Raw genomic sequence first — 27236 nt, forward strand, 5'->3', positions numbered from 1 at the left:
AAAGAAAAGTTGGTTTGGTGGCAACGGTCCTTTTTATAGAATTTATATAAAATGTTGGTGTCTTCATTTAAAAAAGGTGCGTAAAAATTCTAAGAAAGGAAAATCCTGATCTTTTTAAATGTTTAAACGTAAAGTATTTAATTGAAAGGAGCTGCGACACAATTTAAAACTTTAATTTAGAGAAAGCTGATTGAATTCAAACTGAGTTGTAAACACAAGATTCTTAACTTTTAAATGGATATGAATAAATCGGGGCTCATTAGCAGTCTGCACGCGGCGCCATTAGCATTCATTCAGAGCCCTGCTCTCCGTGTTCCCCTTTAGCTCCACCGACGTCTGAGGAGGTCACGTGACCCGCCGGACCCCAGCCCCCTGGTGGGATTGGTCTCATGTGGAGGACATTCACACAGCGGGGGGCTCTGCATTGGGGGCCGTAATCTGGATTGGGAGAGATTATTGACGAGGGGCTCTGTCCACAGCGTGAAGGTGCAAAGCGCTGACCCTGCACTTCTGTTCCGTTCTTGCTCAACCGCATTGCCCCAAAAAAGAAAAAGCGAGATTTCACCATCATCCGTGGTGCAGAATCACAGATGAGTCTAAAGAAAACTCTAGAAATGGAGAAAATATCTGCTCATTTTCACCAGTTTTGTGACCAATGATACTTTTGGACTCTTTATGGCCGACGTCCCAGCAGCTCAGCAGGGCTGTGGTGGAACGAGGTGAAAGTTACGCACAGACTTTTCTGATGTTGGGGGGGGGGGGGGGGGGGGGAGACGGAAGACGGCGCGCAGACGAAGAGCCAGACGCAGGGGGTGTCTGCCCCCCCCCCATTCTGTTAAAAGATTAACGCCCTGCAGTATCAGAACCTTGTCTGCGTGTAGAGCTAATCTCCTCTCCTCCGTCTGTTTCTGTGGAAGGGACTGCCCCCCCCCTCAAAGCCTTCAGATGGGAGGTGGGGGGGGAGGGAGATGTGTTGTAAACATTTGTGGAGCATTGATAAAACGCTGTATGTTTTCACACTAAGCCCCGCATGTGTATATATATTTATTTCAAGGGGGGGATTTGGGTAACTGTCATGCAGGGAACAGGACAGAAGCCTCGTGGGAGTGTGGGGGGGGGGGGGGGGACTAGCAGAGTGACGCAGACAGACACACTAGCACACAGGTAGACTACGGGAGGGGAAGCAGCAGTGAACCCAGCCAACGGCTCCAGAGAACACGGCTATAAATACCATCAGAATGGGAACAAGAGAACTGAATGTTCCCAAGAACACAAGAGGAGCCGATTCAAAAAGCCCCAACCAACACCACGCAACCAATCAGCACAGGGCTGGCATTTTATTAAGGAGTCCTCCACATGAATGATTGGAAGCATTCACTTTGAAGCCGTTGTGGGGAACTTGTCCCACGTGGAGCAGCGTTGTGGACCCCGAAGCAGTGAACAGTAACTGGACACTTACTCATTGACTGAGACGTGTGCTGAAGGGCACGTTGACCTTGTGACGTGGGGCTAACGATGCGGTTTGATTACGTCCTCATTCATGAGAGACTGCATGCAAGGAAACTTAACCTAAAGAACGTTAATTACTTCTCCACCAACAGCTGATGGAATATTCACCCGTGTCTCGCACTCGGGTGGAGCTGTAATTCATCCCCCCCCCCCCACACAGGCGGTCCCTCGGGCTTCACTTGAAACGACGCCTGCAGACAGTCAGCAGCCAGCCTTTTATTTCTGCCTGCTAGTCTAAACTGGGCCTATCTCTGCTGTGCAGACGGGGAGGGGGGGGGGGCTGCCCCGCTCTGTTTAGATTGCATTAGACAATCGCTGGAGACGAGGGGCGCCCCCCCCCCCCCCCGGCTACACCCCGCTGATCTATCAGGGCGGCAATCAACGGAGCGCAAACGGCAGGAAACCAGCAGGACAGTTTGTACCCACGTCCTGGAGTCACGTCCAGCCCCCAGGGGGGAGCTTCCCCGCGGGGGGGGGGGGTGTGATTGATTTTGTGTCACGTCGCCACAACGACTGCCCAGTCATCTCCACGCGTCCCAAAGAAGCTGAATACTGACGGTCAGTCACGTGACCGTGGGGCCCGCATCGCTTGGATGTCGTTACCCTCCGAGAGGTCAAAGGTCAAGCTCAGCTCTCAACATGTACCCCCCCACAGAGATATTCCTTCAGATGGAGCTGCATTAGTCTGGTTAACTGCTTTGGTTAAAAGTAGTTAACCAGACTAAAGTCCACTAGCTCCGGCTGCCGTGGCAACGGAGGAGCCAACGAGAGCGTAGACGTCAACTTCTCTGACGGAGGAACATCGGTGGGAGAACGTGGCCTCCTGAAGCGTGCGTGACTTCGCATCAGCTGCTCCTTTAAAGGGAGGAAAAAGGGAAATAAAACACCAACCCTCGCCATGAAAACCTGAGGACTGCACGTAGTGGGGGGGGGGGGTCACGCATTGATTCCTATGACTCACAACAATGATACAAAGAGCCCCCTCCGGTGGGTTAATGGAGGCGGACGGTTGGAGCCACGACACTAAACGCCTCTAAAAGCCACTTATGGTCGGCCAGCCGTGCGTGAAGGTCACCGCCGCTGCGGCTATCGGCTTATCGGGGTCGAGATGCAAATGCTCCGGTGAGATCATTCCCAGGGCGCTGTCCGGGGGGGGGGGGAGGGAGGGGGGTAGTGTTTGTGTATGAAAACCAACATTTAAATCCAGCATTTCATCGCATTACGCCCTCTGTGTTTATGACCCCCCCAACCCCCACGTCGGGTCACATGGACGCCCGCTGGAGGCGGGTGATCACGTGACAGACAGCAGGGCTCATCACAGGAGTAACGACCCAATGTCGTCCCCCCCTCCCTCCCTGCGGCACAGAGGTCGTCGCCCTCACGGGGAAATCAATGTCCTACAATGATTGAGCTGGACGCGGCTTATCGGCTGCGAGTGTCTGGCCAAGTTCACAACAGGGAGTCAATGCGTGACTTCAACCTCAGCGGCCCAGTGGGGGAGGGAGGGGGGGGGGGGCAGGAAGCGAGGAGGATGAAGTGGAAGGCAGGAGGAGGAGGAGGAGGAGGAGTTGGCGGATGTGAGGCAGCCGAGGCATCGCGCCGGTTTCCCAGAAAGCAGAACTTCAGCAGTAACGTGAGCTCTGCCGTCTAACAGATGCATTCCTTTCTCTCTCCCTTTTTGCTGCCCCCCCCCACACTCACACACCCCCCCCCCCCCACACACACCACCTAAAACGTGACTCGTCTAATTTCAGGCGGCTCGACAGGCATCTTTTTTCTTGTGTGAGGACACAATGTCAGCAGATGAGATTATGGAATTTGTGGTATGTGAGAGAGGTCTGCCCCCCCCCCCCCTTCGAAAAAAAAAAGCACGTAGATCCCAGCAGGAAAGTAAACATGGGGCTGTTATCGGCCTGTGATCCGTCCTTGATGTCGGGCCAACGACGAGCAGCACGGAAACAACAGGATGTTGTTGTTGGTTCGCCCGTTTCCCAGGAAACGTTTACTTGATACTTGATGATCGGTTGGGGCCAAAGGGCAGAAGTTCAGTCCTGAGCTGATCTGAGGGCTGCTGGACATCTCACCGCCCTTCAGCCAAAAGGGACCTTCAGTGAAACCACGGCGCTGCTTGTTGGCTTATTTCTGCTTTTTTTTTTTTAAAGAGGTGACTTAGGATTCGAAATGAAGCATTTAGAAAATCAACGAAACATTCGTTTGGGAACCGTTTAAAAGCAGGGTGGCAAAAAGTGAAAATGAGATGAATCATTTGTGGTTTTAATGGGTTTTTTTGGAACATTACTCAGCCCCTGGGAACTTCTGAAGGGGGCATCTCATTTGACCCCTCATCACATATATCAATAAGGAAGCGCCCCCCCGCCCCCCCCCCATCATCATCATCATCACAGTAGATACTACTCAACAGGCTGCACATGAGCTGAAAGCACCGAGGTGAACACGTACAACTGTCTTTAATCTACAAAGAGAGTGTGTGTGTGTGTGTGTGTGTGTGTGTGTGTGTGTGTGTGTCTCTTGGGGCTACAGGTGCAGTGTGTCCGCATCTGGGACCATTCAAAGAGGAGGAGGAGGAGGAGGAAGGGGGGGGGGTGGTGTACTCACAGTCCAGGTGCTTCTTCTTGGGCCCGCTGACCTCGTGCGTGGTGGCCTTGCACACCGCCTTGCTGATGGCCGACCCGGTCATGCTGTGCTGCGCCGCGGCGATCCGATCCGTGATGGACTGTCCCGACATCTCTACGTCTCTCCCACCCCCTCCCTCCCTAATCAGACCGCGCTCAGGTGACCCCTCCCCGATCGGACCGCGCTCAGGTGCTTACGTGGTTGTGACCGGTGCGCGTAGAGCAGGAAAAAGAAGAAGAAAAAACCCCACAGATCAACAGCCGCAGTAGGTGGTGTCTTTAGTTCCGGGTGTGAACGTAGCGAGGAACACGAGCTAGTCCGTGTTAGCTAACGGTTCTAACGGTTCTAACGGTTCCGCTGCGCGACCCGAACCACGAGAGAGTCCCGCCGGGGAATCTGAGAACGCTGTGAGTGACTTTTAGGGCACAAATAAACATGCTGGATGCGACCCGGAGGGCTGGTTCCGGGGGGGGTGGGGGGGGGGCGACACTAAACACACTTTTCTCTCTCTCTCTCACGCGCTAAAAAAGTAATCCGTGTGTGATCACAGTCAACAATCCCGAGAATTCCCCCATTCCATCACAGCCCCCCCCGGAGAGAGAGAGAGAGAGAGAGAGAGAGAAAATGTCTCGAGTTGCTTCCTCCGCGTCAAACTTCAGTCAGATAGAAAGAACAGAGTTCCTCCCCGGTACCGAGTGGCAGTGGGGTGGGTTGGGTTGGGTTGGGTTGGGGGGGGGACGTCGTTAGCAGGGTGAGCTAGCGGCCGTTTGGCTAACAAATGCCGAGCCGAGCCGAGCCGAGCCGGACTCCGTCCGTTTCAGCGAAGAGAGCCGAGGTCGGCGGCGCCGTCAAGTTGAAACGGAAGAAAGAAAAAAAAAACCAATGGCAGCCGTCCCGTGTCTCGCTCGGTCTCCCGGTTCTGCGGGTCCTCGGGCTCGGTCGCTGCTGTCCTTCGGACGCCGTATTCAACGGGACCGGACGGGTTTCTCCTTCTTCTTCGTCTTCCTGCTGTGTGAAAAGTGTCGCCAGGGGTTTCTCTGAAGGAGCGACTGTCTGCTCCGCCGGACAAAATGGCAGCGTAAAAAAATCAGCTGATCTCACAACTGCGCCGCCTTCACGGCCCCCCCCGTTTGGCTCGGAATGTAGAAACCTCCCTCACAACTTTGCACTCGAATACACGGTCCCACGGTGTCAGGAACAACGAAGCAATACGTGACCGAATAAGATGATTTACAACAAGTGATAATAAAACTAATTGAGATAAGGCGATAATTGTTAGATAAGAACAAAGTGCACATTAGCTTGTTTTAGACTCTCCAATGTAATGATTTACTGTTTTGTTTTAAATTGTTAGATGTTATATTATGTATTTTGTCGTGTGTTCAACAACAACGAGACGACACCATGTCAATTTAATTAGACATTCCCCACTTGTCACTGACGGAATGCAGTGTGACGTTGACCTATGGCGGATACGGCTGAGTCGGATTACCCGTGGTTACATTTTAAATGTCCTGTGTCCGCCCCAGTTTGTATGCGGTGGTTTGATCTTCTAATCGACTTGTCATCAGTAGAACTGTAACCAAAGACTCATAAAGCAGTGTTAAATAAGAGTAAAACATGCAGTGGTGGCTAAAAGAAAATGTTCCTTACGCTTAGTGTTCATATTTCGGACCGCCCGTGAACGCACCTACTGTCTATTGGGCAAGACCTGAGGAGTGAGTGTTGCCTTTAGGGTCTCACGGTTGAAATTGTAGAGGAATTTATGAAATAAACGCCTCAAATGTCACATCTCGTTCCATCGCAAAAGCATCTTCCGTTCTGCCCAAACTTCACAGCATCAGTCCCGTTTTTTTGTTAAAACCTTCCCTCGTTCCGATCCAGCCCGGAACCTTTAAGGTCCTGTTAAATTCTCCCTCAGACACCGTGTCCTTGTTGGACTTGTTGGACTCCACGGAACACGGTGTGCCGAGCCACCAGACATCAAACGTAACGATAACCACGTGTCCCACGTACAGACAGGAGTCCTGACACATGGAGAGAGGGGGGGGGGGGGGGGTGATGAATGGGTTAATGGGTTATTCTTCTGCTGCAGGGTGTGTGTTTCCTTTCAGCTTCACCTGCAGTATTTCACATCCTGGTGGAAAATACTTGTTTAAAGAAGACGAAGAAGAAGAAGAAGAAGAAGAGAGGGGGTTTGCAGTTATGTTCGTGCAGCAGGTGGCTGTGTCCCCATCTGCAGGCGGAACATCCAACTCCCCAATTTCCATGGAAACCCCCCCCCCCCCCCCCACTTGTAGCCCCGGGCAACGGTCTCTCCCCCTCTCTCTGGATTGGAGCCGTATTAGCGGCTGTCAATCACCGGACGCTTGGCCTGAGGCCCCTGTGCTCAGAGAGATCCATCAGAACCCAATTGCCATGGACGGGTCCAGAGACACAGAGCACCCAGGGGTGCACGCAGGTTGTCTACCATGTTTAAATTAACTGCAGTGTGTCAGAAGGGGGGGGGGGGAGGCGACCTGTGGGCTTTTTATGACATGTGTTGCACGCCCACACAGCGTCGTCTGTCTTCCTCTTTCTGCGACGCTTCTCCTTCTGAACGTCCGCATCCACATAAAGCTGCTTAGTTCCATCCCTCAGAGACAATCCCAAAGGGTTCTAACCCCCCAAAAGGCAGAGTCACTGTGGTGGAGGAGCTGCGAGGACCTCGTGTGGGTGGAAGCATGGAGGAGATGGAGAGGAGATACGTTAGATCCAGATTCTCCTCCTTTATTGAATGAATTTAACTGTTTTCACTGCTTCTCAGGATCTCTAAATATTTGCATCAAAGCCCTTCTCCATGTTCTCTGTTGACTGTTTGGCTCCATCTATTGGTGAGTGTTTTCATGAATACGCCTGTGTTCCATCCTCTGATCTCTGTTCCACCTTTAGTCCCTAATAAGTTACATGTAATATTCCAATGTTCAAATCTACACTTGTAAAAGATGCCAAGACAAACCTTCCTCCATTCGATGCTTGTTTACTGCAGTTGGGACCTTAGTAATCAGCTGTTCTCCTTCCACAAGCCTATTTTAACGTAATAATAAAAGTATTATTAAGACACCAAATATTTTATTCACATTTAAAATAGATTTGTGTCCCAAAAAAGGATGAAATGATGCAGTGAAGGTCCCCAGTGTCACAGAAGAGTCCTGTTGAACTAGACGATGATGCTTTGAACGTGATGGGCCCCACACCCCCCTTCTCTTTCTATGCTGAGGTCTGAAGAGGAGCTTTGCTGAAGCAGGTTTCAAGATCTCCTCCTTTTGAGGAGATACGCTGAAGAAATCCAACCTGACAAAGACCATGCTGGCTCCTCCTTCTCCGCTCGGTGAGGTCCGTCGGGTGGAAGCAGGACTCGAGTCGGGTCACTCGTTGTCCCCGCCCCGGGGCCGCAGCGAGGAGCACCCCGAGCAACCGCGCCGCTCCTGCTCCTTGGCGCCGTAGTCGAAGCGCGGCAGAACCAGGACGCCGCCGTCCGGCTCGGCAGCGCCCCGCGAGGCCCGCTCGCCCTCGGCGGCCATGATGCTCTTCACCAGGCACGCGACGGCGGCGTCAACGTTGGTGTCGTCCTGGGGAGGGAGGACGTGGGGGGGGTTAAGGTGGAATTTGTGCGGCGTGCATTGTAGACTGGTCTCACCTTGGCGGAGGTCTCGTACCAGCCGGCGAAGCCGTACTGTCTGGAGAAGGTCTCCAGCTTGGGCAGCTTGGGGCACAAGCCCTGACTCCGCTGGTCGCACTTGTTGGCCAACAGCACGGCTGGAACCGGCGTCCCGTTGCTAAGGGCGACCTGACGGGGGGGGGGGGGGGAGAAGACCAGTTGGCACAGGTGGGACTCATTCTTTAACCAGCAGTGACTTCCTCCCGGTGTGCTGGTTGTGTGTCACGGTTTAAACGGATCTCCTCAGCCTTTATGGACCCTCTGCAGGGCCCTTCGTGATGAGGAACCCGACTCTACGCGCTTCCTGGCCAACGCCACTAGTCACGGGAGACGTGATGATGATGGAAAAACCACAAATTAAGCCCTTCACAGAGAAAACGTTGCCTCCCGCTGAGCTCAGATGGAGCAGGTCTCCCCCAGGGTTCATCCTTGGAAACCTTCGGCAGCATTTGGCCTCCCAGACGGACACCTGCAGACGCCCTCTGACTCACCTTTGAGTCCAGGTCCTCTTTCCACTTGAGGACGGCCTGGAACGTGGACAGCCTGGTCATGTCGAAGACCACCAGGGCCCCCACCGCCTCCCTGTAGTACACGCGGGTCATGTTGCCGTAGCGCTCCTGGCCTTGTGAGCAACAAGAAGAAGAAGAAGAAGAAGAAGAAGAAGAAGAAGGGTAACGGGACGTAGCTTCTGGGGCCGATTCGTCACATCACGAGACTCTTTGTAGATATTTTAACTGATTTCAAAAGGGAAAACGTCGATTGACTGATTTGTTGTTCATTTATTGTAAAAGATGCAACTTCTAAAAACGACAAGAAGGAAAGTGAAAAACTCCTACATCGTTCCGTAGAGAAATGAAACCCAAACAAACGCATCATCTTTGCTCGTTACATTTTAGAGGAAGAATAAAAAGCTCATTATAAATTAGCCGATTAACTTTCGAACACTAAAGAATGCAGCGTCTGTGAGCTGTGAATGAACAAGTCTCTAGAGGAGACTAACTTCCTCCACATGACCCCGATAGAGCCGTGAATCAGCAGGTTGGTGAACAGCGAAACGCACGAGCTGCTTCCGGACGGCCGATCGTTATCTTTCATCGCAGAGCGCGTTACACGAGCCCCTGTCCCCTAAACTGTCCCCAAAGGTCACGGGGTCAGACATTAGAAAACATCAACTTTATTTCATCACTTCACCAAAAGTTTGGAAGCAAAACCAGCCAGTTAAATGTGCACGGAGACGCGACCGCGACTGGACAGCTGCCTCCCGGCGAGGAGCTCCTCTCAGCGCGTTCACACACGCACACGCACGCACACGCAGACCATTAAACGAACCTAAATGTGCCCAAAACCGACTTTTACGCACCGGCGATGTCCCACAGCTGCAGACGCACCACCGTCTTCTGGTCCCAGTCCAGCATCTTGAGGGCGAAGTCCACCCCGATGGTGGCGCGGTAGTGCTGGGAGAAGACCTGGTGCACGTAGCGCTTGATGAGCGACGTTTTGCCGACACCCAGGTCCCCGATGACCAAGACCTTCAGCAGGCGCTCGCGCTGCATCCCGAGCAAGGTGAGGTCTCCAATTACGGGCCCCGCGTGAGAAAGAACCCCCCCCCCAGCAACAAGTGAAGTGTGCAGAGGCAGAACCGTGAAATGCGCCTTTAATTCCCGCTGACCTGGAGGTCCTCGTCGTGGACCCCGCAGCAGGTGGGTCACGGGGCGTCAGGGAGTAGAAACCGAGGTGCTGGTCGGACACATGTCCCTCTGTCCCGCGGACAGGCCGGAGGCTGCGGCGACAGGACCGTCAGCACTGACAGGCCACGCCCCCCGTGACGCGCGTGCCTGCTGTTTAACAACGTGTCCGTGTTTTGTTGTAAAGTTGATTATTTTTTGTAAGATGTTTTTGCAGCTGTTCCCACATTTCTACACGGTGTTGCAACGATTTAAATACTTTAATACGTATTTCTGGTGAAGTTGTTGTTGATCTGAACCTCGCACCAACTGGAAGACGACTTTGAACCAGATCCCCAAAAGACACAAGCGCAGCGCTGCGTGTGAAGGACACTACACGTCCCGGCGTGCAGCTCGTTTCCGTGCACGCGCACTGCTGGATGCGCACAGGGGCTGCGCAGTGGCGCGGTGCGCGTGCAGCTTCCTCTAGCACCGAATAAAACAAACGACAGTATTCATACAAAAGGGACAAGTGTCGTAAATGAGCTTTAGGTAAAAACACTATGATACTGACATCAGATGACTGTTTAAGTTGTATCTATGTTATTTGTATCTGTCCCTATCCAAATAAACATGATAATAATAAAAGTGCAATATTTCCTGAAATGTACGTCTGCCTTTTTAAAAACAACGCAGGGTCACGTGTTTATTCACATTCACGCTGTCACAAACAGCATCTCAAAGGAATGAAGCCGTGCACGTGGTTCTGAGCACGGCCGTGGAGCGATGGCCGGTTTTCCCTCAGTGCTGCGCCTCCGCGCGGCGCTTTACGGCAGTGGTGCTGATGCGGGATGAGTCAGGCGATGTGATGCTGCTGCCCCTGCTGCCATTTCATCAGCAGCGGAACCCCACGGACACGCCGCGACGCACGGGGTTGACACCGCGGGACCCCCCTCCTCCCCCCGCCTGACAGCCACGGGGGGCTTTTTCTCTTTCGTGGCTCCGGGTTTTATTCTCGTTTTTGGATTCTCATTTCGTCGCACTTGCTGCGTCTCGTCGCTCGGTTCTCGACCGGAACCTGACACCAAGGAGAGAATCTGCCCAGCCCCCCCCCCCCCGCATTCGGGCTTATTCTTGTTATTTTTGGGGGTGAGGCCCCCGAAGTCCGACCCCACCGCACCATGGAGCCCGCGCCGGCCTGCCTGTGAACACGCTCCGGCCTGAGCCGCTCTCCAAAGTAAGGCCGCTTCTCTTCTCAGTTCCGGCTCCAGATGTTTAGTGGGTCTAATAATAGAGGTTCGAGACGACGTGATGTGCACCTAAGCTGAGATGATACCTCATGAAGCCTCGCGTGAAGATGCATTTGACGGGTTTTCGAGGGTAAATAAACGGGATTTGTGAGACGCATGTATCCGCGGACGCACTTCCGGTGTGAGAGCCCACAGGGCGGCTATTCACCGGGGATTCGACCACTAATGTTTGCATACGGGGCGCGATGGGAGGCTGCGCGTGTCCGACCCTGTGCAGGGTCCAATGCAAATACAATATGTCCCCTCGTGACATCCAGAGATCCCCCTCTTTCATGTGAATAAACTAGTAACACATGCCAATATTCTTTTGTGTTCTTTTCTTCTGACTGAATAAGGAGAATTTAAGGCAGATGTGCTAAACCCTGAATTCACAGTGACGCCTTATAGAGTGTGGCATTAGTCAGTTTTAGGGCCAAAATAGTAGAAACAGAATGTCACACAGTTAAGTGACAAAAGCCTCGGAATCAGAAAGGGCTTCAGGCCAATAATCCAAAAAGCTGATTAATCAAAACGAGGAAAACCCAAGAGGATTTTCCCTCTCGTGGTTTCACTTGAGTGAGGCATGCAGTGTGTGTGTCTGTGTGAGTAGATTATTGTTTTAAAACAATAACGCATTTACAGTCCAAAGACTTCAGGAGAGCAGAATGTGTCGCGCTGTAAAATGCTCGAATCCCTTTAGTTGTATTTTTGTTGGAAGAAACTCTTTCAACTGTCAATACAAGTCACACGTCATGTTGTCTACGGCTGGAATATTTCTGTGCATAACCCGACGTTCCTCCCTTTTTTCCTTCGCGTGTGCACGCGCGCGCGCTCTCGCGCCTCCACAGAGCGACGGACCCGCGCACCGGGCAGAGAGCGCGCCGGGCGGGTCATGGAGGCCATCTGGCTCTACCAGTTCCGGCTGATCGTCATCGGGGACTCGACGGTGGGCAAGTCGTGTCTGATCCGCCGCTTCACGGAGGGCCGCTTCGCGCACGTGTCGGACCCCACGGTGGGCGTGGACTTCTTCTCACGGCTCGTGGAGATCGAGCCGGGCAAGCGCGTCAAGCTGCAGATCTGGGACACGGCGGGCCAGGAGCGCTTCAGGTGAGCGCGTGCGCGTGAGAAGTTATACAATAACTAGGAGATTATTATAAAAATGTATTAGTGTTACTACGTAATAACAAGCGTAAAGTAGAGCGCGGGGAAAGGAGCGTTAAGGGAAGTTCTCTCTGCAGGCAGCTGGCCAACAAACCGATTCAGCAGATTCCTGCAGAATCATTCCAGATAAACCAGGAACCTGTGGTCCAACAGCTGCTTTTACAGAACTGAAGCGCACAGAGTGGTTGGTGACCTTTGACCAAACAAAAAGAAATCCCACCATCACAGAATCAATTGACACATATTAAATGTATAAATACAGTGTGTAATATCAAATAAATGTAATATAGTAACAATGTGATCAATGTGTCCCTCCATCGATACAGGAACATATTCCTTAAACATAATGTTTATTTCTGTCATTTAAAAATATGGTTGATTACTATTTAATGTTAGGCAGGCTGTGAGGTCTTGGGGGGGGGGGGGGGGGGAGTTGTTTGCCTTCACAAAAACACACAGCAGTTATTTAAATGGGGTTTAAAGTACAAACAGAGAAGCCTCAGGGCTCATTTCTGCACACAAACACACTGAAGGGGGGGGGGGGTGTAAGTGGAGGATTCCACCTCCGATTCCACTTCACACCTTTTTGAAATGACATTTCACAAGGTGCCGAGGGGGAGTTATTCTGGGATGTGTGCGAGGTCCCGTGAGCAGACGGATGAGGAGGATGAAGGTCCACCTCCAGTCGGTTCATCTCCTTCAACCCTTACATCTGTGTCCTCCTCCCCCCCCCCCCGCAGGTCCATCACCAGGGCCTACTACCGCAACTCGGTGGGCGGGCTCCTCCTGTTCGACATCACCAACCGCCGCTCCTTCCAGAACGTCCACGACTGGCTGGAGGAGGCCCGCAGCCACGTGCAGCCCCACAGCATCGTCTTCCTGCTGGTGGGCCACAAGTGTGACCTGGAGGCCCAGCGCCAGGTGGGTGAAGAGCAACGTTCTACACGTCACGTGACGAGTGATGCCAAGTCTCTCGGGGCGACGGGATGCCCATTTCATACGATGTGGCCAGTTGGCGGCCATTTCAATTCCCTTTGCCACTCCCTTTGCCCCCCCCCCCCCCCCCCCCCGACCTTTGACCTACAGGTGACCCGGCAGGAGGCAGAGAAGCTGGCGGGCGCCTACGGGATGCGCTACGTGGAGACGTCGGCCCGCGACGCCATCAACGTGGAGCACGCCTTCACCGAGCTCACCAGGGACATCTTCGCCCTGGTGCGGTCCGGAGACATCGCCATCCAGGAGGGCTGGGAAGGCGTGAAGAGCGGCCTCGTCCCCAACGTCGTCCACTCCTCCGAGGAGGTCACCAAGAGTGACCGCCGCTGTCTGTGTTGATCTGGTCTGGGGACAGCTTTTTTTCGGGACTGAAGGTGGGGGGGGGGGAGTGTCCCCCTCTCGTCCTATATGCAATCACATGACCACACGCCAAACCACCACTTGGTGTCCACCATCGTCCGAGCACACTAAGCATATTTCAGTGAAATTGTCTACGGCGTCGACTCCTTCTGCTCACACGCCGCTCTTTACGCTCGCCGCTGACCCGGTTACTAACAGACCCCCCCAGCAGCTTCGGGGGCCCGGCCCTCACCGGTTGGACTCGCTGTGGCCGATGGAGCCACAAAGCACCTCAGGTGTGGAGGCCCATTTGGGTTCCTGGGAGGTGACCCAATCCCAGAGGGACAAGGTGACCACGCAGAGGACGTCCTCCAACACACCATCTTCACGGGGGACGGACCGGGCCGCTTTTCCGATACCAAAGCCGGTTGCTAACGGCAACGTCACGTCATGTGACCAAGTGCAAAAGGAGCTTTCTCTAATTCTAGCGACACGTTCTCTCTCCAGACGTGAGGCCAGTTACTGATGTTTTTCTTTTTTAAAGCCAATGAGTGAATCACAACATCGAATAAAAGGTTTTTAAGGAACACCTGAATTAATGTTACACTATTTAAACATTTAAACACATTTGAGATCAGCACTGGACCAAATCCATCTGTTTGGATGAACCACGTTGATTTGCTGTAATTCTTTTATTCATATAATTGGTTCAGCTATAATTCATGAGCTCTTGTTTTTTGTCCTTAACGTGAGGCACAGGCCTAAATGAATGCTCCATCCTCGCTATGATGGCCATCATTTCATCAAGCCCCCCCCAAACGTTCACACGCTACGCCTTCTTTGGCTCCAAAGAGTTCTGCTGGTGTTTTCTTCATTTAACATGAATGTATCAGCCGGGAAGAAAGAGGTTTTGAAAAGAGGCGCAAAAGAGTCAATTTGTTAAAAAAAAAGAACTGGTGATTTAGATGATGTGAGACTTAATTTTAGTTATATTTCATTCCCTTTGTTTCAACATTATTCATATAAGACTTTTGGGTACCGGTGTTTTTGAAATTGAACATTTTCAAGCTGCTGGAAGCTCTTCACTCAGATGCTCTGTGGAAATAACTGCCTTTGTCGTTTGGGGACATTTAGCTTATTGTCTGAGCACTTGTTAAAGACGAGAAGACGTCGTGCTGGAGGAGCCGTCGAGTCACATGACGCGACTGGACCCGGACTTCTGTTCAATCCGAGCTTCAGTCTTTATGCTAAGCTACTTTAAAGGATCCCCACATGTGGAGGAAGCAGATATGGTTTTTGGACTGTGAAAGGTCTCTTAGATTCGGAGCTGAACTTCTCGCCCAAATCATTTGACGGCTCAGTTGCTTTTGTTGCCCAGTAACGAAGGTTAATAATGACTGTGCACTCCCCTCATGGCTCTGCTTTCCTTCGAGGCTCACAGACAGCGGAGGAGGAACATCTAAAGGCCTCACAGGAGCCACAAGGCTTCATCTCTCTGAGACCCTGAATCTCTCCGTCTCTCCCTCTGCGCTACTCATCTCCAGCTGAAATGTACTAAGTGAATAAAACGTGACTGGAATATAGAAATAGTCTCTGTTCATTTGTGGGTTTGTTTTTTTACGCAAGGTTGTTGTGTCCAGATGCATCAAGAGCAACTATTTCAGGGGGTGTACAGTACTCTTACTTAACACCCCCCCCCCTTTAACCTCCCACAAAGAAAACGCCAGATTCCACCAACAGAAAAGCAGCTTTCTGCACAAATGCATGCAGTTCAAATGTCTACTAGAGCTTCTTCTTGTCTCAAAGTGTGAGGATAGAAAAGGTTTTTAATGATAATAAACTCATTTAAAAGGAGATTCGTGAAAAAATTTAAAATGTTTCCTTTTTCTAATTTATACTTTAGAATTATTTTACATGACACCAGACATCGTCAACAATGTACGCATTGTTTACTGTAATAAAATATAAGGGAAGAATAAAAACCAGAGTCTCGTCTCTTTGCCCAAATGTTCCTTTACTTCAGTCACGGCTTAATCAATAGAGAAAAAAATAAATACAGACAGAACGGCAGCCAGGAGGAGGAGGAGGAGGAGGAAGCACAGCTCGTCTCACTTGTGATCTTCATCCTGCAGCATGACTTCTACACCACGCTCTTCAACAATTAAGCAACAAGTGAACAAAAACAAGCTAAAGTTGTGTGTGTGAACGTCGACGTGGTGCAGCTCAGTGAGAAGAGACACAACGCGAGAGAAATGTCACACACTGAAATCATCCAAAAGATTTGTGTGTGTTCTGTAGCAAATTAACAAGAAAACAGTTTGACTTCAGAGGGTTCAAGATGACACCGGGTGAAGGACGTGAGCCTGATTCAACCACCCGGAGGAGTACAAATCAAGCACACCCTCCTAAACGCGCCCTCGTGTCGGTCGAGCTCCGGGTTGGTTTATTACTTAAGGAGAAGCTGCTGAGCAGAGAGCTGTGTGTGTGTGTGTGTGTTGGTTGGTTGGTTGGTTTTAAGGCTTGTCCACCAACTTGAGGACGTTCTCTTTGCTCCGTCTCTTCACGTCCCAGTTGTAGACGCGTGCCATGTCTCAGGAGACGGGGCGTTAAGGAGCGCCACGGCTTCACATTCCTACATCGTGTACTAGTTAAAAACTGGAGGGAGAAAAAAGGACCAACGAGCAGAAAAAGAACCGGACCCGAGCTGCCGTGAGGAAGGATACTGACTTCGGTGGTGGTGAACTGGTCTCGCAGGAAGTCCAGATCGTCCTCAAGGGTCTCCAGATTGCGGGATGCGGTGGACAGGTTCTTCTCGAGGAGCGCCTGGGCCTCGTCGATGTCGTACTCCAACATGACGTTCGCCTTTTTTTTGGGATGAGGAGGAAGAGGAGGAGAGGACGTGAGGTCACTGCTCAAACGCCCCGTGTTAAACTGCTCTGCGGTGTTTTTTCAGTGCGTCGCGGCGCTCGACTCACCCCCAGCCAGAGGCAGACTTTGTCGGTGGGGGGCACCGAGGCCTTGCAGTAAACGTTGTCGGCCAGCATGAAGTGCGTCTGCATGGGCGCAGTGGTCTCCTGAAACGGGGACGAGGCAGAGAGCAGAGTGGGTGAAGGACAGAGGGGACAACGGGGGGGGGGGGGGCACTCGGCTCCACGGACGCCCACCTTCTTCTTCTGCATGTGTCGGAGGATCTCCAGCGTCTGAATGATTTGTGGGATCTGGCTTTTCAACCTGCGCGTGGAGAGAAAACTGTTCAGCGAGAGAGGCTTCAGCGGAGTCATTTTATCGTTATCAAGGGGGGGGCATTAGCAGAATTTGAGTGTCTTATAGGAGACAGCATCAACAGACAAGGCCCCCTGCTCCATAACGAGTACCTGAGCTTCTTCTGGGACAGATTGAGCTCCATGTACTTGTACTTCTGGTATTGTTCATCCAGCTTCCTCAGTGCTGCGTCGGCCGTCTCGTTGCCCGGCTGCTTCAAGAAAGAGTCCACGTCCTCCTGGGGGGGGGGGGCACACAGTCACGTTAGCCTGTACACTTCTGACACGGTATCAACGGTCCATAGATGGAGGCGAGGAGCCGCCCCGCCTGACCACACAGCGGGATTAGCTCCCGTGCTAACCGAGCTAGCTAGCTCCTAGCCGGCGTGACGCGCGCGCACAACGGCCGCGAGCAGCGCGTAGGTGTGTTCTCACGTAGAGAACACACCTACGTCATAAACGTATTAATGTCAAGCTTTACGCACCACAAACACAGCTTCGGGGATCCCGAGGTGCTTTCTCTTGGTCGCCTGAACGGCGTTGCTGTTGTCAATGGTCGCAGCCATCTTGGATAGAAGCTAACGCCTGCTTCTTCTTCTTCTTCTTTTAGTGTATTAATGGCAGTTGTCATCCATCTTGCTGGTGCGTTAGCGCCCCCTTCTGCACCGGAGTGTGGATCAGACACTATACTTTACATTACATTACATGCCATTTAGCCGACGCTTTTATCCAAAGCGACTTACAATAAGTGCATTTCCACATAGAGATACAACCTCAGAAGAACAAGTAACAAGTACATTTTTCATCAAATAAGCAGTTTCAAAACATGTTATAGAAAATTGCCATTATAAGTACAATTTAAGTGCTAGGATTTGTTAGTGCTACGGTTTGCTAGTGTTTTAGTCAAGGTAGAGTCTAAAGAGGTGTGTCTTGAGTTTTCAACGGAAGATGTAGAGACTCGTATTCTCCTGATGTTGTAGAGCGTGTATCTACAGGATCGTGTCGTCGCTGCGATGTTGGCAGTCAGGGAGAGTTGGGAGTCAAGTGTCACGCCGAGGTTCCTGGCACTCTGAGTGGGCGTTAACACAGAGTCGCCGAAGTTAACAGTCAGGTCCTGAGTGGGAGAGTTTTTTCCAGGGAAGAAAAGTAGTTCGGTCTTGTCGGGGTTGATCTTCAGGTGATGAGCGGACATCCACTGGGAGATGTCAGTCAGACATGCAGAGATCCGTGCCGCCACATGAGTGTCCGAGTCGGGGAAGGAGAGAATTAGTTGGGTGTCGTCGGCATAGCTGTGATAGGAAAAAGATAAGAATCTGGTGGTTTACTGTGTCGAGTGCTGCAGAAAGGTCCAGAAGGATGAGGATGGAGGAGAGAGAGGCGGCTCTAGCAGCGTGGAGTTGCTCCGAGACAGCGAGGAGAGCAGTTTCTGTGGAATGGCCCGCCTTGAAACCTGACTGGTGGGGGTCAAGGAGGTTGTTACGATGGAGATAGGAGGAGAGTTGGTTGAAGACGGCTCTTTCAATAGTTTTGGACATTGGATTCTGGATAAATATGAACATCTATGACAACAGAAACAGATGGATTAGAATCCCAGGGGACTAAGACGTATAATGATCTCTCTACTGCTCCTCTTTTGATCACAACATCTTAGCAAGTGTCCATGATATGCAGACTAAAAATGACAGGCCTGTCTGTTAGTTACATTATGCTTCTGATACAGCACTTTGAAATGAACCTTCTCCCCATTATTAAAAACTTGTAATGTGAGATAGGGTTCATGTTGACATTGTCCCATGTAGGAAAGTAAGGTCATAGAAAAAATAAAATGACTGAATGAATTTACACCTGTACTGGTTCCTGCTGTGCCTCGTGTTCATGGAGACTCCACAGTTGGACTGGTTTCCCTCAGTTAGTGGGACTAGTGTCCATCCTGGATAAGTTGAAGGTGTATCTGTAGGTGGGGAACAAAGCACCAGTGCAGCGTAGAGAGGAGTTACGTTTTCAGGTTGAGAAGGACTTCTCCCTCAAGGTAAAGCTGGAGTAGAAGAGATCAAGTACGCCGTCTCTCCAGATCTATTCTGATGAGGAAATAAATAATGTAGTATACTTACAATCTGTGTTGATCTCTTAAAAAGTATCAGATGACTGGCTGCCACTTACAATCTACTTTAGCAAAGCTCTTCTTGGCTTCACAATTAAATAGAAGGTATAGAGTGAGCACTTTTGGTATCTCATCTGATCAGAATCTGTGCACAAGTAACCAAACAGATAATGACTACTGTCACTTACCTTGTATACGTGTGTGGTGCATTCACGGCCCAACCACCATTTGGTATCCAGTGTTGGGATGTTGCTATAGAATCTGAGTCCCAGTTTCATCCAAATGGTGGCCCTTTAATGGAGTTTATAGGTTGTGGACTCTGGTCATCAAAATCAAGACAAAAGTCAGATGAGACAACAAAAGCAATGTGACCTCACAGTACAAACAGCACACGTTCATCACGATGTCGACTTTCATTTGTTGTGAACTCCAGATTATAAGAGACGGTGTGTTCCTTTGTAGTCTGAACTACAGCTATGTACTGTAGAAATAAATGAAATATAACTACAGCTTTAACTTGAACCTGCTGCCTAAATACATCTGTCATATCCCCTTTACATGCAATTTATATTTTAAGTTAAAAATATTTAACTTGTTGGGTTTATAAAGGCAGCACTACCGTAAAGGATCAAACTGATGCAATTGTGCTTATTTAAAAATGTGTAAATTTGGACAATATTCAACTCCATTTTATCAAGTAATGAGGTTGCAAATGATCTGATATACTATAAGAGTTTATTCCATGACAACTGTGTAAAAAGTTCATCAGAGTTACCATAAGTAAATATTACGTACATTTGCCAAATAAAGCCACGTAAAAGATAATAAATGAAGCCAGAAAAACCCACTTGACATTACCACTAGGGGTGCTCTTCTGCTTAATTCCCTAACACAACCACCACACCACACCAAGAATAACGAACATCAAGAACCGCAAAGAAACAGGACTCATTTTGCAGGTCTGAAGATTACAATCAAACAATTAAAGAGAACGTATCCTGATAATCAAAAGCTTTTTTCTTAGTGCTGAGTTAGGAAATCTTAACCTTGTTCTGCTGTAGAATTCAAAGTCAGAGACCAAGCAGGATGTGCCAGCAAGTCAGAGACAGGCTTAGAGACATGATTAAGTGTTGGGACCTGCACGGACAAACAGAAGTTTCTCTGTGTGTATTGATAAGGGGATCGGGTTTCTTTCCTGACCAAGGAAGCAAGGTCAGCGGGTCAACCAGCAGCAGATGTGTAAGATAAGGGGGCGGGTTCACACCACAGCCCAACCAACATACACACTTTTTTCTTTGTTTACGTTAGGATCTCTAGATGCGGGGGGAGAAGGTCCATCCCCTACATTCCAGCTTAGGGCCAATAGAAAACTTTTCTTTGTCTTTCGGGTTATAAAACATGATGTTCTTGCTGATGTTAGTCAGTGTGTTCTTCCGGCCTGCGGGCCGGCAGGATTGCTCCTGCCTTTGCAAATGCAGCGCTTATACTTATACTTATACTGTGATCTGATAAATAAATCTACCAGAATGAGAAAAGTAGTTTGGCTGAATTCTTCCAGACGTCCCCATCCATGCTTCCAATTTTTGAATTTTTTTTTTTTTTTAATTACTAACAATCCTCCATGTGATCTACGTGAGTCAATATATTTGGCTTTAAAAATGAGATCAAACGAGTGTTTTTTGAAAAGATAATAAAATATTCAAGAGGTTCTGGACCAGTTTCTCAACCCCCCCCAAAAAAGATTCACGGTACTCAAGAACAACGTCAGGAAAACAAGCTGAACAAGTTGTGTGTTTCTCTGGTGGCCCTCTCCCTGCAGGTAAGCTGTCAGCGCTCCATAGGCGATCCGCCACCCCCCTGACACCTCCAGTTGGCAGCAAATCCCGGCATATCATAGGATTTGAGTAAGTTTTTCTCTACCACCACCACCAGTGTCTGGACCTCCAAAGTGGGGATACGCCTCATCTCATCTCGGTCCCTGATCGATCTTACGCAGAAGTCCAAGCCCCAAATACTTTGTGCTGTAAATATTCATGCCTGTTTAATAAATCATTGTTTCAACAACTCCCCTCTTATTGAACTAGTTTCCGCTCCATCCTCTGGATTGTAAAGGAGTCAAAGCTTTTCTTCAACTGATCAAAAACAGGGAGATTGAGAAACAAGTCATCCATGTTCATATGCAAACCTTTGCACTGAATTATTTGTAGAATTTAATTATTGTATTGTTAATATGCAGCACAGCCTTTTTTAGGGAAAGAGGATGAGTTTAAACTAAATGATGTATCTTCCCAAAATTGGCCTTTGATCCATTGAGCTTTGTTCAATATGGAATATATTGATTTTGAGTCATCTGTATGCTTCAGTCTTGTCTTCATCAAGTGGAGACAGAGGTCTGCATAAGTAAAAGTGTACCATCATGACTTCCAGATGGCTATTCATTGACCAATAGTCTGGTATCTCATTGCCTCAGAATATTTAGAAGAAGTAGATGATTCGGAGGAAATTTTCATCAGAGAGGTTGAGGTACAATTTCATCAGAGTTATGACCTTATCTCCAACACCATCAGCCAGTCACAGTTATCAGAAGAAAAGGTTTCTCAATATAAATTGACACAGACCATCTGATGTCCACACACACCCTGAGACTCTACCAACAAACACTGAGACCAGAGAATCATGTAACCAGAGAGCTCTGCATACTGTGGACACCTCTCAGACATCTAGGAGCAAAAGCAGGCTACTCCATGATGGAGAATATGAATCCAATCCATCTGTCTTACTGAAGCTTTTCCACTAACGATAACCATGTAAGAAAGTCCACAGCAGCACTACTTGATACTCTCAAAAAAAGGATATTGGCTGGTTGTTACATTTACTAATGTGTAACATGTAGAATGAACGATATTCATTAATGTTTTCAATGTGAACGTGATTCAGTCATGTAGGATTGGCATGAACTTCAAAAACGTAACGTTTATTAGATCCATTCATGTTGTGATTAACTGAGACAATCGAGTAGCCAGGCATGACCGCGAAAACCAAGGCGAAGGCAGTCTTCGTCAGAACCAGATTAAGAAGATACACCGTTGGCCGCACATGGATAAGGTAAGCAGAAATCCATCACCATCCTTCTAAATGTAAAACAATTATATGTCTTCATATCTTAGCTCGTTGTTCTGTTTATGCTATTTTTTATGTAGTGTTATTTTTTACTACATTTAAAAAGGGTAAAGTCCCCATGCGCATGGCTAGTGTTAGCTTATATAACGTTACGTTACTCCTTTTTGCAACATACCAATGTGAACGGTGAACAGTGAGCTATTGTTAATGACGAGGTAACGTTTTAGCAATATTTTATAAGGTGTTCACGACTAGCTAACGTTGACTTAATGACGTTAGCATACTCCTTGTAGGGTTACATTAGCGCGCTAACGTTACTGCTGAATTTGAATGACAATAAATGACTAAGCACACGTTTCATTTACTAAGAGTAATACTACCGTCATTATATATATGACGGTAGCTAGATAGATAGATAGATAGATAGATAGGTAGCTAGATAGATAGATAGATAGATAGATAGATAGATAGGTAGCTGTCAGACAGACAGACAGACAGACAGACAGACAGACAGACAGACAGACAGACAGACAGACAGCAATGAGTCGGCGGACCATCGGCGGTTTTTCAGAGGCAGTAGAAGCGACAGTATAGCGTAATCGCAAACACGTTTGCCGGCGCACCGCCAGCGGCAACCGCTTCGTTTCCCGGACGGCCAGCCGCCGTTCCGCCGCAGTTATACCGAAGGCGGCGTCTCCGCGGCCCGCCGGTGGCGAACGCTATTTTGGAGCGATCTGTATATATATTTATACATATAAAAATGTATAGCATGCAGTTTATCTAGAATAATGATTGATCAAACCAGACAAATTTCCATTTCCATTTTAATTCCACATTTCAAAGTACAGTACTGTCATTGGGGTACTGTCAATGGGCTGGCTCCGCTCTGGCCACCCGGCCCCCGCGCACACACTGGTCTGATGCGTCACAACAACCCGGAGTTTTTCGCGCGTCACTGACTTAGGAGGCCTTAACCTCCATGAATATTAATTGATTGTTCTATCTGACTTTATTGCAGCAATTTCTGACTGCAAAAGTGTCCTGTGTCTGCTATCCCCCAAAGTGTGTCTTGGATCAACCTCACTGACTACACCATCCCACTACAAGTCTCCTGGAATTCAAGAGAATCACAACAATCAATTTGCAGTCAAAGTTCTTCTCCCAGCTGGATCTGTACTCTGAAAACCTGATCCAGGTGTATGCCAAGAAAAGTGGAGTTCAAGGGAGAAAGATCAAGAGCATCATGGTACCCATAACCCAGGTATGATGACAATGGAAAAGTTAAAGAGAGGCTATTCTACTCGTAGAACTTTTGTATTTTGTAAACTTACTTGTTGCCTTTATTGGTCGTCTGCACTTGTTGCTAACACTCCTGGATCCCAAGGGTTCACATACTAATTTACACACTGATATTGCATGGTTACTCATTGTGATTAATAAGATGGTTGGTTTAGATGGTGTTCCTAATGTTATTTTATCTGCATTCTTAGACTGCCAGCATTGACGTCAGACGAGAATGCGTCCTCAAAGGTCTATGTGTTTACTTGAACGAAGATCCAGAGAAGCTGGTGAAGGAATACACGGTATGTTCATTTACCTTTATCTTTACTTGGGTAAGATCAAATATGATTAAGTTGGCCCAAATTAACTTCTTAGTGTTGTTTTCAACTATTTCAATATATATTTGAATATAGAATATTCTTTGAAAGCCCTAATGTGAATGAAGTTATTGATAGCTGTTTATACAGTAAAATAGTGCAATAAAAATGGCATGTAATGCACATAAGTGAAAAATGATTGCTTTTGTTAACTGTTTTGTCACAGAATATTGAAAGCAGTCAAACAGCTATGGCGGAGACAGTCTTTGCAATCCATGTGATTCGAAAAGAAGGAGCGGAGCCCAGTGATGACCCAGATGAAGTCGGAGTCATTCTGGAGGGGGTGGAAGTGCTGAGCGACTTGGGAAATGTACTGTGGTGGTGGGGTGTGATTAGCTCAGCTGCAGGGGGGGGAGGAGAGCTGGGAGGAGGGGTGCAGGGAACGGTGCCGGCAGGTAATGAGCACAGCTGGGATGTATCAACTAATTGTCCCCCTGTGCTTAAAAACCAGTAAACAGATCTGGAGAGGGAGACCCGGAGACTCTGGAGCACGCACGAGCAAACCGACGAGTGAACGGCGTGCAAACGACGAGTGAACGACGGGTGTGCGAGAAGTGTGCGACCTGGAAGCACGGCGAGAAAATAAAGAAACTTATACTCGAGCTGCCAGTGTCCGCGTGTTACTCCGCACATCTGCCACAGTGGCGCCCAACTAGCGGATGGAACCCAGCGATCACCACGCGGAGGGGATGGCGCAGCCGGCGGTCGCGCTCGGGCGGATGCTGGGCGAAATTGCCGCGATGCAGCGGGAGCAAGCGGAGGCCAACCGGCACTTTATGGGGGCGCTCCAGGCCCAGGCGGACCGGCAGACCCAGGTGCTGGAGCAGTTGGCGGCCCGGCCAGGTGCGGCGCCGCCGGCGGCGGCTCCCTCGGCCTACGCGGGGGTGGTGCTGCACAGAATGACGCCGGCGGACGAGGTGCAGTCCTACCTCGAAATGTTCGAGGCGATGGCGGGGGCGTGCGGGTGGCCGGCGGACGAGTGGGCGATCCGCCTACTGCCGCTGCTGTCCGGGGAGGCGCAGACGGCGGCGCTTGGTCTGCCACCGGGGGCGCGGCACGACTACGACGGGGTGAAGAGGGCCATCGTTGACCGGCTGGGGCTCTCCCCCGAGGACCACCGGAGGCGCTTCCGGGAGGCGAAGCTGGGGCCGGGGGACCGCCCGTTTGCCTTCGCCCAGCAGCTTAAGGACGCGGCCAACAGGTGGCTGCAGCCGGAGGGCGCGGGCGGAGCACCGGCGGTGGTGGAGAAGGTGGTGGTGGAGCAGTTCCTGCAGGGCCTGCCGCCACGGACCTCGTCGTGGGTCCGCTACCACCGCCCGGCGACGCTGGAGGCGGCTGTCACCCTAGCAGAGGACCACCTGGCGGCTCACCCCGGCGGACGGGGCGACGGCGGACGCCCGCCCGCGTCACCACCCCCAGTCCCCACGCCGCAAAGGAGGACCCAGCAGCCGGCCGCGGCGTGGCCCCTGCCGACGCCGCGATCACCAGCCCGGACCAGGGGGGGCGACCGTGGGGAACCGACCGGACCCGGCACTCTTCCCGACCCACCGAGAGCGCCTCAACCGCCAGGGCAGGAGTGTTGGAGGTGCGGGCAGCCCGGGCACTACCGGCGGGAGTGCCCCCTGATGGAGGTGGGCCAGACGGTGAGGGTTGCCGGACCTCCAACACCCTCCCCCGGTCCGGGAGCGACGTACTGCGTTCCGGTAAGGATCCAGGGGGGTACATACCAGGCGATGGTGGATTCGGGCTGCACGCAGTCCATGATCCACCAGAGGCTGGTTCGACCCGGGGCATTGGTGGAGGCATCGCGGGTATGTATTAAGTGTGTGCATGGGGATATTCACGACTACCCAGTGGTACCGGTAGAGATTAGGTGTGGGGGTAAAAAGCATAAGATTAAGGTTGCGGTTAGCTCCCGCCTTACGCACCCCCTAATCTTGGGGACAGACTAGGCAGGGTTTCATAAGTTAGCGGGGCAGTGCGCGGGGGTGCGGTCACGAGCAGCAGGGACATGCGGGATGTGTGCGGTGCTCAGTGGTGACGCGAGGTTATCCGACACTGCAGACAGGGACGGGGAACCGACGGAGCCTCCCACGGAGACTCCGCGGGCTCCCGAATTACGCTCCATGGAAGATTTTCCACTGGAACAGTCTCGTGATGATACTCTACGCTCGGCCTTCGACCAGGTGATACGTATTGATGGTCACATGGTGCGCCCTGACACCGCATTATCATACCCGCACTTTTCATTGATCAGGGACAGGTTATACAGAGTGAGTCGTGACACTCGTACAGGTCAGGAGAACACCCAGTTAGTAATACCAAAAAGCCGTCGGGAAATAATTTTCCAGGCGGCTCACTATAACCCGATGGCGGGCCACATGGGTAGTGACAAAACGATGGACCGGATAACGGCCCGATTTTACTGGCCAGGCATTTGGGCGGATGTGCGCCGATGGTGCGCGTCCTGCCCGCAGTGTCAGCTAGTGAACCAGCCGGCCATTCCGAGAGCGCCGCTGCGACCGCTCCCGTTGATGGAGGTGCCGTTCGAGCGCTTAGGTATGGACCTTATCGGGCCGTTTCACCGGAGTGCACGGGGATATCGCTTTGTGCTAGTTCTGGTGGATTACGCAACGCGATATCCCGAGGCAGTGCCATTGCGCAACATCTCCGCGAGGAGTGTTGCGCAGGCACTGTTTCAGGTCATCTCCCGCGTTGGAATCCCGAAAGAGATTCTTACGGACCAGGGCACCTCGTTCATGTCACGTACACTGCGGGAACTTTACGAATTACTGGGAGTTAAGTCTATTCGGACCAGCGTCTATCACCCCCAGACCGACGGGCTGGTGGAGCGGCTGAACAAAACCTTAAAATCCATGATTCGTAAGTTCATTCACGACGATGAACGTCATTGGGATAAATGGCTTGATCCTCTGTTGTTTGCAGTGCGGGAGGTGCCCCAGGCCTCCACGTGATTTTCTCCCTTTGAGCTGCTGTTTGGCAGGAAACCCCGGGGGGTGCTCGACCTGCTTAAAGAACACTGGGAGGAGGGTCCGAGCCCCGGTAAGAACGAGATTCAATACGTCCTGGACCTGCGAGCCAAACTCCACACACTGGGTGAGTTGTCACGTGAGAATTTGCTCGAGGCCCAGGAGCGTCAACAACGGCTGTACAACAGAGGAGCAAAGCTGAGACAATTTACACCGGGAGAAAAAGTTCTTGTATTGCTTCCTTCCTCCAGCTCAAAACTCCTCGCCAGGTGGCAAGGGCCCTTCGAGGTCACACGGCGGGTGGGGGACGTCGACTATGAGGTGGTGCGATCTGACAGGGGCGGAGCTACACAGATCTACCACCTCAACCTCCTCAAACAATGGAGAGAGGCGGAGTCCGTTTCGCTGGTGTCCGCAGTAGCTGAGAGAGAGGAGCTGGGGCCCGAGGTTTCTAAGTCCACCGATCCGACCCGGCTCCACTTCGAGGCCCATCTCTCTGCGGCCCAGAAAACGGACTTAGCCCAGTTGCAAAGTCAGTTTAACGATGTGTTCTCTCTCCTGCCAGGTCGCACGGACCTCATAGCGCACCACATTGAGACGTCCCCGGGCGTGACAGTGCGAACACGGCCCTACCGGTTACCTGAACACAAGAGAAAAGTGGTTCAGCGGGAATTAGCGGCGATGCTAGAGATGGGGGTAATAGAGGAGTCCAACAGCGCCTGGTGCAGCCCCATCGTCTTGGTCGCTAAGAAGGATGGGTCTGTGCGGTTCTGTGTGGACTATCGCAGGGTGAATGACGTGTCACGTTTCGATGCCTA

General features: G+C 50.8%; 4 protein-coding genes and 1 long non-coding RNA gene across 11 annotated transcripts in view; 2 read left to right on the forward strand and 3 right to left on the reverse strand.

Annotated features, from left to right (window-relative positions):
* Nucleotides 1-5215, reverse strand: part of si:ch211-200p22.4 (phosphatidylinositol-binding clathrin assembly protein) — a 28813-nt gene extending 23598 nt beyond the window's left edge. For 4 of the 7 annotated variants that reach the window (XR_009941564.1, XR_009941561.1, XR_009941562.1 and 1 more), the window contains exon 1: nt 4126-5213. Coding sequence is in view for 2 of the 7 variants with exons in the window: in XM_062557122.1 (XP_062413106.1) it covers nt 4126-4255 (130 nt within the window). In the remaining 5 variants the exon portion in view is untranslated. Of the gene's footprint in view, nt 1-4125 lie in introns of all 7 variants that reach the window. The other 3 variants (XR_009941565.1, XR_009941563.1, XM_062557123.1) reach the window with 2 other exon arrangements.
* A 1450-nt stretch (nt 5216-6665) lies between these two features.
* Nucleotides 6666-9640, reverse strand: zgc:162171 (uncharacterized protein LOC565931 homolog). The gene is made up of 4 exons (XM_037480179.2): nt 9204-9640; nt 8335-8465; nt 7823-7972; nt 6666-7754 (listed from the first exon to the last, which is right to left on the reverse strand). Exons 1-4 carry the CDS (start codon nt 9394-9396, stop codon nt 7551-7553), a joined length of 678 nt encoding a protein of 225 aa, XP_037336076.1. The 5' UTR covers nt 9397-9640; the 3' UTR covers nt 6666-7550.
* A 456-nt stretch (nt 9641-10096) lies between these two features.
* Nucleotides 10097-14878, forward strand: LOC119223053 (ras-related protein Rab-39B). The gene is made up of 4 exons (XM_037480152.2): nt 10097-10744; nt 11645-11903; nt 12698-12878; nt 13044-14878. Exons 2-4 carry the CDS (start codon nt 11689-11691, stop codon nt 13287-13289), a joined length of 642 nt encoding a protein of 213 aa, XP_037336049.1. The 5' UTR covers nt 10097-10744; nt 11645-11688; the 3' UTR covers nt 13290-14878.
* A 406-nt stretch (nt 14879-15284) lies between these two features.
* On the reverse strand, nt 15285-17186 carry vbp1 (von Hippel-Lindau binding protein 1). The gene is made up of 6 exons (XM_037480160.2): nt 17035-17186; nt 16664-16788; nt 16454-16520; nt 16265-16363; nt 16013-16151; nt 15285-15879 (listed from the first exon to the last, which is right to left on the reverse strand). The coding sequence occupies exons 1-6, from the start codon at nt 17113-17115 to the stop codon at nt 15803-15805; spliced, it is 588 nt and encodes a 195-aa protein (XP_037336057.2). The 5' UTR covers nt 17116-17186; the 3' UTR covers nt 15285-15802.
* A 4324-nt stretch (nt 17187-21510) lies between these two features.
* Nucleotides 21511-23736, forward strand: LOC134110728 (uncharacterized). The gene is made up of 4 exons (XR_009944609.1): nt 21511-21755; nt 22789-23031; nt 23261-23353; nt 23595-23736. It is a non-coding gene; the product is annotated as an uncharacterized LOC134110728 (long non-coding RNA).
* The last annotated feature ends 3500 nt before the right edge of the window (nt 23737-27236 follow it).

Source organism: Pungitius pungitius, chromosome 1 (genome assembly GCF_949316345.1).
Source record: "Pungitius pungitius chromosome 1, fPunPun2.1, whole genome shotgun sequence".
NCBI lineage: Eukaryota > Metazoa > Chordata > Actinopteri > Perciformes > Gasterosteidae > Pungitius > Pungitius pungitius.